Raw genomic sequence first — 13,744 nt, 5'->3', positions numbered from 1 at the left:
GAAATTGCCTATTTGCCTCCTATTTGTGCCTACAGAATAACAAAGACATTTAACTAAGTTTTATGTAGAAGTGTTTGATTTGTTGCATTTTCTTTAAGGGGTCAATATGTATTATTTGTACCTAAAAGAAGAATTTTTGGATCCCATAAATTATAAATTGGTTAACCTACAAAACAGTAACTTTATATAAGGTACAAGCAGGCAAAATTAATTGAAAATTATTTTGTTATCTGCAATTAAATAAACGGTACGCACACTTACACAAATAAATGTGTTGCAAACGATTCAATTGATTTCATTTTTGCTATTTTTAATGGAGCAATATTAAAATCTTAACTCACTTAATGAAAAAAAGGAAAAGGATAATTGAACATTTATCGTGTAATTAAAGCGCACAGCACCGTAAAGGTATTCCACCTCTATTCGCCGTTCAAGTTTTGTGCATGATATTATCAAACAAACGTCTCTGGCTATATTCGAATCATTGTTATATCATTTAAACATCACTATAACACAAGAAATACATATTTGTAGATCCTTACCAATTGTGCAAGTTTGAGCAACCCGGGTAGAGTTCCGAGGTAGCCCGTGTTCACGAAGATTGCGTTCCCGGCCGTCGTGGTCGTGGTTCTCGTTATTGTAACTGTGTGCGACATGTTTGATGATAGCTGAAATTGCAATTAAGACTAAATTGAGGAATTACAATTAATTCCTTCCATTTAGGAACAAGGTTGCTTCAGGCTGTCGTTAAACACGTTAACAAGAATGCGGTGCTTGTTAAAACAATATAAAAGCAATTAACGATCAAGTATATAGGGGCATGCTAAATTGAGATACTGGAAGCCCATCTGTAATTAAACTTACTTATACAAGATTAGGTTCCTACGTAAAGCCATGTGTTATTTACCAAGAAATCCACTGAAACTTCTCTGGCTTACAACATGAGTGTGAAAACACGTTTGTAACATGCGATTATAACAAACATGTTTGCATGCTGTTCTAGTATAGAAACATAATGTATTCATTTGTGCATTATTTCTAAAAGCAACATTAATAAGTTATGAAATGATTACTCATGTTAAATAATTTCTAGGAATCTATTACGCAAAAGAGAGCATATCCTAAGAAAAAGGTGCCCCATCAGATCATCTCCAAAAACGGCAGTCTAGGTCACCGTGTTGGCGGACCATGACGCTGTGTTTGTGGGCCGAGGTCATCGGCTGTCGCAAATATATGCACCGATCAAGGTATGTGCAGGCTTTTGTACACCTACAAATACACGCGTTTAAATACCACTTAAAATATACTTTCTTTACTTATCCATGGTCTGGCTATAACATCATCGTTATAAATTTATAAAACAAATAGGTAATTTACACAAATACAGTGCAAGTTTCCTGTTATGATTCTATAAATATTTCGTATCAGTGTAATAATATAAGAAGTTATGTTCTCATAAAGATAGCAACTATATCTAACAATCATGCCACGAAATCCCAATGCAATGAAATTACTTAAATGGGAAGTAAAGAAAATCTACGAAAAGCATTATGTATTGGAAATGGAAAACTTAGCTAAAAATAAGTAAAACCACGCAACTGAAACTGAAACGATGACTCATTTCAAGTACTTACGTGCATTGAAATCGAAGTACTGAGGTAGCTATTAGATTTAGACGTTTAATCCCGAGAACTCGTGCGCAACTTTCTTCTAGCAAATATTAAAATTTTATAAAAGTTTTAATTGCATGTGACACACATTACAATTTATTAATTAAGGCCAAAGCGATAGTATTTTAAATTTTGATTAAAGTTTATTGTTAGTGATGTCGTGGAGATTTTTTTGTTATTACTCACATAATAATTTGTTTATTTATCGGATAAACAGTTTGCAGTCGTGGTATGAAAACGCGAAAAGCGCGCGTTAGCACTACAGAGGAATATCGAGCTGACTACCACCGCGCCATGCATCCGAGCTGGCCAATGGTTCGCTCGCTGACTCACTTGTTGTTTGCGCATGCGTAAGGTGACTTTATTGCCAGACATAATAATATAAGTGTACTATGTTACATATGTTTTATTTTTCCTTGAATGATTTGATAGAGGGAAGATTACTTTCATTTCTTTGTTGACTTAGGAATCTACTGTATAATTATAGAATAAATATTATAAACGCTAGGACCATACTTATACGAACTTTTTGATAAATTTAAATCAGCTAGTAGTAGAGCCCCTCGTAGTTCGATTCCGGAGACACCATTGCTACACCTGTTTCTGCCTTATAACAGCAGTGTGTTCTGGTTTGGAGATTCTAAGGGAGAGACCCGTATCTGAGGCTTCTAACTTAGTCCTCTAATTGTGTCTATGGTTGATTACGGATGTCTGGAAGGAATAGTCACTTACAGGCCTGGTGGATGTCAGACTCATCTTCTATTGCATTTCAATCAAAAACCGTCGCAATAAAGTCATTCATACACATCAATATCAAATAGGACTAAGATCTTAATATACTCTGATAGATGCTTACTTACTTATCCATGCTTGTTGTATTTTCCCAAATAAGTATATAATGGGTAAGGGAAACCGTTAAAATCCGTGTCTAAAGAAGCTCGTAGAGCAGATTCCTATATCTTTATTTTAGCATAATTTTAGGAATATACTACATACATTATATCCAGTATATTATCCAGTTATAGCATTGAAGTTGGAATCTTAGCTTCTCATTTGGGAGGTTCGAGATTCAAATCCCAGGCACACACCTCTTACTTTAACAAAGTTATGTGCGTATTAGAAATTAATTAGGTATCACTTGCTTAAACGGTGAAGGAAAACATCTTGCTAAAATCTGCACGCCTCAGAGTTCTAGAAAATATTAGCAATGGGACAGTTATTGGCGGACGACAATCACATACTTACTGTAGGGAGACGTAGTTCCAATTGTCTGGTTTATATAGCCCTTTCAAAATTGCGAGTGATGTCATGTGTGCGGTCGACGATACCTTTATATTTATTAGAGCTTCGATATTGTTGATCGAAGTATTAGCGAAACCTTTTTATCGCAATTTTGGCACGCTTTCAATTCTTTGTGATTCTAGTCCGGAGAATTCATATCGAATTCATTTCTGTGTGGAAGTATTTTTGGTTCTGGATACAAAACAATGAGATTATTATCATCATTATCACCGTAGTCATTAATCCATTGCTGCCTGACTGTTGGAACGCTGGACGGCTCTCTGAATGAAAAGACTTAAGACTGTACACTATAGATTGATATATTTCACACAGCTTTACAAAAAATATGTCATTAAGGGTCCAAATCATTCAACCAATTCGTTTCTTCGTCAATAAAGCAAGTTATATTTTTAAGAGCGTGGCATATCAGTAATTATATACGAGTATGTGCATACTACACTCTTGAAAGTATAACTTATGATGTCACCTGCTCTTCTACTTCATTGCCATAAACCTTCTGAATACATAATGTAAAGGAAAAAGCCTTAAATTTAGTTGCAAGAGGTATTTCAGTTTAATTATTTTAACAAGCATCGATGATCTAAGTTTAGATATGTAAGAGTTTATCCTTATTTGTTTAGCTAGCTTCTAGAATAATAAACATGAACCAATGTTTTTTTATTCTATGCAATAACATTTTAAAAAAATAAGTAACCTATGAGATTAATTTTATCTATCTTTGTTGTCAAGAAAAAAGAAAATCACCGTTCTTTCTACGTACAATTCCACGAATAAAGCAATAACTTACTCTGGAAAGATCGTATTAAGGCAGCGCCATTTTAAATTAATTCTATCACCCAAGAGAACATGTTAAAAGAAAACTCATAAATTGCACATGTTAATATATATTTTTACAAATTAGTTAAATTAACTATTGTGTATATTACTTCCTCCTCATTAACATTAGGTACCGTTTAGAATTTAATAACTATTACTATATACCAGTACTTAACAAAAACATTAACTGACACTAAAACGTCTATGGTAATATAAACAATATTATACAGTAGGTATGTAAAAAAAAATACTCGTACAAGACAAAACATCATGTGTATATAACATAATATAAGAACGCCTTTCCTGACACGCGGATTTACGTTTACACGCGTGACCCACCTACACACATGAAATAATTCGCTACAGTGTCTTCAGACCTCGTGCGTGTGTGAATATGAAACGATAGGATGCTATTGGCACGCATGCGAAATTGAAGCGAATTGGAAGACGCGCGTGCGAGCGTTAGCACCGCGACTGGAAAAGCGTCCTAAGACTTCCTGTCGAACGAGTTTACGCCAGCACGCCTGTTTCGCCTGCATCCTTGAATTAATTCAGTGCAGTCTCTTCACGACCCGCGAGCGTATAGCATGCCTAACAGGAAAGGTTTCTCAAAATCGATAGGACGTAAGTGTTACGCATGCGAACCAGATCCGCACATGGACAAAAAACCCCGTGACAGGAAAAGTCCCTAACCCATGGCGATGAATGTTAAAGAAATTTAATTTGTTGCTTCTCTATATATGTCATTATTTATGTATTATTATATAAAAAGCTATTTTAATATAGTTCACAACCGCTTCAAACAAAATGCAATAAATGATTTACCATCAAAAATCCCATGCATACCTATCGCTGTGCAATCTATAGAAAAGGTCAACAATGCGTAAAATCTTAAAAATCAACATGGTGGTCAGAATAAATACGTAATATTATAAATTTATAAGTCATTAAATAAAAAAATCGTATCTATATAAAAATATCGTCAGTTCATATATTGTAATACTTCATCCCGTAGTAATAATAAGTGATAAAACTAAGATGTTTCAGTATCTAAGTATATAATTATTAATCCCATGTTATCCCAGAATTTTATAAAAATGGGTAATATTTTGTCCTAAAATATGTATAGGTATATTCATAGTAATAATAATTTCGATTCATAAGTAGATAGTATTATTAGTTAAAGAATGCCATAATTCAAAAAGACTAGCCTAGGGTACATATAATATATCTTAAAATTATGAAAGTAAATATTTTGTATGTGCATTTGTGTAGAAGAAGTTTAAATATGTGTTCAATAAATCACGATGGTAGGTACATCAGTCAAGTTTTATAAAAATATTAATAGAAATGTTGTCGTTTTCATCGATATTCAACAGATTAACATTTAGTAATTAAATTAAAAGGTTGCTATTATTATGAACACACTCGAATAATCGTGAAACATTTATAACAAATAATATTTTTAAAATTTCTCATTTTTTAAATGTGAGTACATTATAAAGCAAATATTTTCTAATCCCAATAAATAACTTGCAACAATTATCTTTCATGTCTAAAATTGCTACTTTCACCATTTCTTTGTACGAATTAAGAAAACCAGGTACAAAACCTTATCGTATTTCATTCTGTAAACAATGTATTTTCAACTAAATTATTAAATTAATTCTTGGTAGAAGTAAGAACTGTACAATGTGTTTTCAATAAAAAATAAGATTAAAAACAACAACTATTGTTCGTGTAGGCGCCGCGAGGTGGCGCCGGAGCTCACGCCGCCGCCGCCACGCTGCCTCTGTGCTCCTGGTACAGAAGATACGAACTGGCCCCGTACGCGATAGTGTTGAAGATACCAAACACCTGACAACAAAAAAAACAATGATAATTAAATTAGTCTTCTATAGAATTTCCCTTTTTATGATATACAAATACCAAGCGAGCATACAGCCCACCTAAAGATAAGTGACAACTGACGCGCATGGACATCTATAAACAATAATCAACCCCAAATCAGATAATTCCTACTTGGGGGTCGACAGTAAATGCATTTCTAAACCTGAGGACTAAATTAATACGCCTTAAATCAGTGTCTGTCCCTCACCACACTCTTCAAACTGAAACACAGCAGCTTTTAACACTGTTGTTATTAGGCAGAGGGTATGGCGTGATACCTCTTACCACTTTTAGACACATTTAAATATTACAACCGATATTTAAGATAAATACTGTTAACATGAATACCAGACTATCATATTAATTTATGCGCAATACAAATTCAACTAAATGATTTATTAGTTAATTCTAAAACTTCTCTTTTTTCCAAAGCTAAAGTAAACACCTGTCAAATTGAGTGACTTGTTGATGGATATCTAAAAGCTTTCAATCGAAATCGAGAGGTACTTCCATTAGCTTGGCGCTAATGTTTGTCTTCCCTTTTGTATGGTGTAACAACAATCCTATTTATAGCAGGAATGTTTGAGTTAAACGCTTTAACGCTATCGACGGAACTAAAATTTGATACTAGTGATGGTATTAAGTATGTATGCTTAAGATGGGTAAAAATATTTACCTATATATTATCTACTACAGAACTTTATGCAAAACAATCAGAATATTCAAAGTAGCGTTGTACCACATTCAAAATGTTACCATAGATAGTAAATCATATTATGAGACTATTAATTGACTTTGTTAGTATAGTACCTAATACCATATGTGTATCTTAACATTAAATTTTAAATGTCTATTCATCTTTTTTTAAACATACACGATTTTGTAATAAGTTTTGTAAATTTGAGAATTTATTTTTAAGTATCATTTATTACTGGTATGTATTTCATAACATTGTTGTCATTTGAATTGGGTTAAGAAATAACGAATACATTTTAAGATTATCCTTAAAGAATAAGAACGGAGCAAGACGTTCTAAAACAATAAAACACCTTTAATCATCGATTAGTGATTGGAAAAATAAATGATGACTTAGCTTTTGTTTCATTTCATAAATGCATATTGCATGATTTGTAAAAATATTGTCTACAGTGTTAGACCGTTTCGAGGCCACTCAACGTAATCATATAAACAATATAATATTATGTGTTAGATTAAGGACCGCCATACTATTAACCAATATAAGATACATAATCTTGTATTGGTAAACCTTAAAAAATAGTTTGTTAGAGCAAAAAATATTTACCGCAGCAGCAACGTTGCGTCCGTAGTTTCCGTACACTGACGTAAACATCACTATGAAAGCGATTAAATAGAAGAACGTCTCCAAACTTGTGCTGACTAGTTCCTGAAAATTAGAAATACAACTGTTAAATATTTTTTAGTTAAAACTTTTAGTTAAAGAACCCTTTTTGTTAAAGAACCCTTTCGACTCCCGAGACTTCACCGTCATATCTACTTTTGCTTACTAACTTCAGTTAAGCGGTGCTGTGTTCTGGTTTGAAGAGTATAGTAAAAATCGGTTAAAAGAGAGATTTGTAGAAGCCGTTCCAACTCGGTCCGCAATGGAACCAGCACATTTGTGACCAGCCCCAGGACTGGAGTAATATTTAGGGTTGATTATAGATGTCCTGGGCGGATGTCATGGGTGGTAGAAGCTACTCTAGGTGGACTGCAACATCATGCGCTATTTTTATAAAATAAATCAATGAAACAATTAACTTAGCTATGTAGAAAAAAGTAGAATCGAACAAAATATTTGTCTATAGTATAAAAGATTTTAGACGCTCCAAATAAAGAGATTTTTTTTTTACAATGATAGGATAAAATATTATATCACTTGTAGTTTTAATATAACCATTAGAGTCAAAAACAGATATGGAACTAGAAGCCCATTAAGACATTCTTGAACATGTTTGTGTGGGCAATACATCATATCATCACATGCAATGTATCATACATTATAATACAAAATACTTACAGACAAAACCCAATTGATGGGTAACTTCAAGGCCTCTCGAATACTGAGGAAGTACACGAAGCTCCACATAAGCGTAGTGATGAAGGCTGTGACCGCGACGAACACGTACCACGTGGACGCCCAGGGTGTACCCAACGCCATACACAATATGCCCAGAACCTGAAAGGATCAGACATGTATTATATTAAAATAGGAAAAAAATATTTACAAAAACAAAAAAAATATGTAGGTATGTGTGCGGTTAGGGGAACCCCGTCAAAAAGGAAGTTCCTTAATCTCCACTGCAATATTAAAGGTAATATACATTTTTCAAGGAATCTCGTTATGGACGAATAAGCTATAGGACCGATCGCGCACGATCCCTGTCTAGTCTAATCTCGATATTCACACAGAGGCAAAAAGAGAGAGAGTAAGAGAAATACACACGATTGGGGCATAAGTGCATAACACTTTTTCCTAACATAACTATTTTTACGATTCAACTTCCGTAAAGCACGTTAAGGAAATATACTTCAAGAATAGTACAAAGTACAAGTAAATGTACAAAGTCGAATAGTCTGCACATAACCCGTAGCTCTGGTACGCACGCAATTTAGTTATTTTATCGCTAACAATGTTTCATGTCGTTTGACTTATGTAGGTTTTTGTGTACAAACGATTATCAGCAAAACGGCATTTCGTAAAACTAACGGCTTACTAATGTAATAAAATAAGCTGTATTTATGTTTTGAGAACATGAAATAACTACCTACTTAAAAGCTAGAATTACCGGTTTAACATACGATCACAGTATTCTATAGTAATAGAATTGAAAAACATCCTGTCCTGTTTTCTACCTTAAGAGATCATTTGCGGGATATCTTTATTGAATCGAGAGGAATAGTAAGGCTAGCGGTAATATCCTAGTACCACTAGGGCAACTGTGTCAGGTAAATGTCCGTCGGAGCCGCGCGCGAGAACCGGTTTCGTATCGCCGTCGAACGACCCGGCTGTCGCAATCGCAAACAGGTGTTATTCAAAGAAATACCAATCGACATAATTTGGTATCATCAGCTAATCACTCTAATTTTCACTTGATATTCCCGTTCTCGTAACTTTATAGCGCTTTACTAAGCATTTCATGTCGACATATAAGTATATGTCGACATGAAATGCTTTAATTTTTCTTGTATTGTTAACCTACTGCAGAAGGTAATGTTTTAATCGTACGTATAATAATAATAATAATAAACGATTTCTACACTCACAGCCCCACACTAGAATTCCCTGTGTCGCGGGTGCCATGGACACACACATGGACAAATACACAAACACCCAGACCCAGAAACAGAAATCTAAATTCATCATTTAGATATCTGTCTGGCCGGGGATCGAACTCGGGACCCTTTCCGCGTTAGACCGGTATGGTGGCCGCTCCGCCACGCGGGTCATCGTGTATGTTTGTATGAATGTAGGCCTTTACGTATGTTAATATATGAGGTGTCTTTGGATTCGTCTTAATTGTGAGGGTGACATAGAATCTATTTTTAAACAGTAGAGTTTTTGTTTTTATAATATTTCTCTTCCTATTTATTTTGGCAGGTCCCAACAAAAATCAAGCGTTCTTAAAACCACGACATACATGTAGGTATAAACGAGTTCAGTTAAAAATGAAAATTCACACGTATACATACTCAAGCGTAGGTGACGTAGAATTGGGCCAAAAATTGATGTCACGTGTGAAGCGTACACAGTCGGTGAAAGTGCGTACACGCCGCGTCGCATAAGTATGGAACTGGCCGCCATTCCGACCCTCCTATCAATGGGCTCGCGGACCAACATGACTTTTACACGACAAAGTTGCGCTCCAAATAACAAAACGTGGCCGGATTTCCGATTCGACGTTATCCATATATAACGTCCATACGTCCCCTTTTTAAAAGGGACTGTCCGCTTTTTAGATACTTTGTCCTCTGTACCAATATCCCTAAGAATGTCTGGAGGACGTGAAAGTGTACCGTTTTAGGCAAAATGAAAATAGCGAAGATTTGTCAGCTAAATTGTAAACATGAGGGCCTAAGGGTATTTTTACCAAGTTCCTTGCAAAGGTACGCATACCGGCGCTACGCCACTAAAATAATAAGTTCCATATATTTTCAAATTTTCACCCAAAATTTTCTACATGGCAAAAGTATCCCGCTTCATAAAATGAAATGGCCAGTATATCCATACGTAGGCACATTGATAAGCCTATGTAGGTAATACGCACTCGAGCAATGTCAGACATAAACAGCATCGCGCCATATTTTTGATTTTAATGCGATGCAAGCACCTTATTCATTCGATACGTACCTACTTCGACACTTGTGATACTTAAATGAATAAGTAAGCATAAGATACACGACGTCGATACCATACAATACACTTAACCTTGAATGGAGTAGATACTAATTACCAACAATGGCAGCTAACTTGTATGCTAATTCTGATCCTTTCTTAATCTTTACACTTCATGGCAAGCCGTGTTTATTAAATATTTAAGTATGTTATAGTACTTAGTATTATTTTTACATTAATATCTTTACAAGACTATTTTTCAAGCGTATGTATGTGTCTCATTCTTTGGCATGCCCTGCAAATCAGATGGCTTTTTGGATTCCTCTGAATTGACAAAGCCGTCGAATTTTGTATTTCATGTAAAAAGTATCTAGGCAATTATAAAAACATAAAAATATAAATGATTAACATAATTTATATCTGTAAACAACACAACTCCTTACTCACGTCATGATGTACTCTACCAAACGCACGCTAGGCTCATTTACGAGTGAAACGTTATTCTACAGTTTGCTGTTACAAATTAAAAACAATTCGTCTACGCATTGTCAATGGTTGCAAAGTAGTGAAACCGTGCTACAACGGGGTCAGCGAGTACCGCCGTTGGAGCGACGCGCCCAAACTATCCGCGTCTGTTCATCGACCATACTTCCGTGCATTTGCATCTAGGTGCGTGCCGTGAATTCGTTACTTTCATTCCAATGCTGGCTACCTAGTGAAAACTGTTTATTTTAATCTTTGAGAGAACTAGAAATTGAGAAATATTGTACCTATACGTTTTTCTTTCGGTCAATCGCTACCCTTTAAAAATGTCGCAAGATTTAACACTGAACTTTACTAATATATAATATTGAAAATTATACATACCTATGGAAATACAGCAATTTAAGTTTAAAGACATTTATTTCTCATAAGATTTTACAAAAAATAACTTACAGAAAAATTACAAAATACAAACAGATTTAAATCGGTTAGCGTAGTGTAATTTTGGGTAGATTTAAAGTTAACAATCATATCTGTAGAAAAAATGCGAATGCAATGATAATTGTTGTTTAAGGGTCATGACACAGTGTTGGTTAATAATTATTTGAATAACTTAAGTTAGCGTTTTACATTAAGCTAAATACTTTAAATAAGCTTTAAAGAATTAAACATAAAAATCGAATTGAGAACTTCGCTATTTGAAGGTTAAGCAGTCTCAATATTTACTTAAACGATAAAAGATAAGCAAATAGAAATATCCCACGTCAACGACCGCGACCACACGGCACTTCCCGTTAAACCGGCACCTTTCTTGTTTCGCGCTGTCTCCCTATATTTGATGTTCAAGTTACTGTTATCAATAGTATGGGGCCCCTGGGCTACATAGGCCCCATGTGTAAACAAAAATTCGTGATATGTTATCAACAATATCACTTAAAAGGCTATAAAAGGAATGATTACTTGCCTAACAAATTTTGATACGGGGCCTTTCCAAGGCTTTCTACGCCACTGGTTACAATAGCTAAGAGAAGAATCCAGAAGAAAGGTGATTATACCCTGTACTACAAACTACATACCGTCTAATCAAGATTCAAGACATAGCGAAAAAAATATTCCGCAGCTGTTCAAAATAAATCAATCTATTTTGTCAAAGCTCTTGTAACGAAGAATGTTGTATTATATTATACCTCAATTAATTACTTGTAATTTCTATTTTTTAATATCTATCTAAATTATGATAATCCAGACAAAAATACAAGTAATTAATTTAAAAAATCAAAAACCCGACTGCACCAAAAAGGCTGAAGTAGAATTTCTAAAAGCAGTGAAATACGTATTTCATTATTTTTATCCAGAAAGCCAATACAAAGTTTCATAGTAGGTGTCTGCTTCAAAAACAAAAGATGTTCAAACGATATTATCCTATTTTATTTATCCTAGTGCTCATTTACGCTATATAAAGAACCTATGTATAAAATTCCAGCACGCTTAAGTTCAGCGGTTTCCATTTGCGTTGATCTCTGGCACAGTCATCTCGATGTGTATATATGTACTAGCTGACCCGGCAAACGTTGTGTGGCCATATAAATAAAAAAATGTTAAGGGCGAACAACCCTTATCACTTAGGGGTAAAAAAATAGATAGTGGCCGATTCTCAGACCTACTGATTATGTATATAAAATTTGGTGAAAATCGGTGAAGCCGTTTCGGAGGAGTACGGTAACTAACACGAGAATTTTATATATAAGATACATTATATAATGTATGAGTTATCTACTCTTAATTTTCTTTATTTCGACACCCTACTCGATAGGTTTAGTTAATTTTTTTTAAAACGTGTTACTATTTCGCGAGAACTATTCACCATTTACGGTCTATAAAATATATAACTTAAGTAATTCAAAGTTTCGGTCATTATTTTACCTCGTTAGAGGTAGAATTTCATTATTTTTATCCAACAATCCTGATACAAAATTTCATAGTGTTTGCTTCAAAATTGACGGTTGTTCAAATGAACTTTTAACCCTTATTTAACCCTCTACGGGGTTGATTTTTCGGAGGGGGATAAATAAGTGCGTCCTTGTTCCTATCCAGAAAGCCAAATACAAAATTTTATAGCAGTTGCTTCAAAATTAAAGGATTTCAAAAAAACTGTTTTTCCCTATTTTACCCTCTTAAGGGTAGAATTTCCAAAAGGCCTTTCTTAGTACTTATTCACGCTATATAGAGAACCTACGTGCAAAATTTCAGAACTGTAAGGTCCTTAGTTTAGGCTGTACGTTGATTTCTGAAAAATGAAAAAGTCATTTAGTTAGTCAGTCAGTCAGTCACCTTGCTGTTTTATATATATACAAATATGTTTTTATAATCTCCGTTTAATTTCCTTTTATTTGATACCCTACTCGATAGGTTCGGTTAACTTTTTTTTTTAAATGTGTTACTATTTCGCGCCAAAAATCCGCCATTTTGATTTTTTTTTACTAACACCTATCTAAGGACACTCGGGTCATTGAGACAAATATAATGACACCTTAACTGTTGAAATTCATCCAGCCGTTTGTAAGATCGGATCAAATAAAGAAAGACAAACATACAAGATACGCGCGAAAAACATAACCCTTCCTTGGCAGTCGGGTAAAAATTAAAAGGAACAAAATTAATTTCCTTTGTTTGTTATTTGACTACGAAACGTTAAAATACATGGCAACACTATCAAAAGCTTGATTATCCTATAAAATAGTAGGCCGTCTAAGATCTGTTACAAAAATGTCCGTATCATGCTTGCCGTGCGTGGAGAGCGTAAAGTCGCAATTTATGATCGATTGGAACTCACGCACTTGCAACAGTGACGCCATATTCTTTAATAGACCCGAAATATTTTATATGGTTATAGCTCTACCGCTTCTACCTACTCTACTGACTAACTCAGTGTCTTTCAAGCTGTGGGTCGCTAAGCCTTTATAAAGGGATCGCGGTGGACCGTGCCTCAAAACAAATTGTTATTTTTTTAAAGGTATTTACAGATATTAATTAAAGGACATTTGTCATACTTCTATATTCTAGTCATACCTTATGATGAAAATAAATAAAAAATCATGGATTTGATATTTGTTTTAAAACGAAAATAGATTAGAATAAGTGGATAGTAGGTAGTCACAAAATATCCTTCACATGCTAGTGGGGTCGTGGCTTGAAAAATACTGACAAACACTGCTTTAACCTATACAGC

The 13,744-nt window shown here is 34.4% G+C and overlaps 1 protein-coding gene across 4 annotated transcripts in view; it reads right to left on the bottom strand.

The window, feature by feature from the left end:
- LOC140752955 (CKLF-like MARVEL transmembrane domain-containing protein 4) overlaps window positions 1–13,744 on the bottom strand; it is a 37,381-nt gene that overhangs the window by 8,551 nt on the left and 15,086 nt on the right. Inside the window, exons 1-3 of one of the 4 annotated variants that reach the window (XM_073087257.1) lie at window positions 1,857–2,010; window positions 1,635–1,710; window positions 543–668 (exon numbers count right to left, since the gene is read on the bottom strand). In XM_073087257.1, the coding sequence (XP_072943358.1) occupies window positions 543–668; window positions 1,635–1,640 (132 nt within the window). In that variant the 5' untranslated portion in view covers window positions 1,641–1,710; window positions 1,857–2,010. Of the gene's footprint in view, window positions 1–542; window positions 669–1,634; window positions 1,711–1,856; window positions 2,012–3,840; window positions 5,646–6,981; window positions 7,084–7,716; window positions 7,876–13,744 lie in introns of those variants that run through there. The other 3 variants (XM_073087259.1, XM_073087261.1, XM_073087260.1) reach the window with 3 other exon arrangements.

Source organism: Epargyreus clarus, unplaced genomic scaffold (genome assembly GCF_041222505.1).
Source record: "Epargyreus clarus isolate Ecla_fem2 unplaced genomic scaffold, WU_Ecla_fem_2.2 ptg000026l, whole genome shotgun sequence".
In the NCBI taxonomy this organism is placed as follows: domain Eukaryota; kingdom Metazoa; phylum Arthropoda; class Insecta; order Lepidoptera; family Hesperiidae; genus Epargyreus; species Epargyreus clarus.
This window is presented reverse-complemented; position numbering and strand designations above follow the sequence as displayed.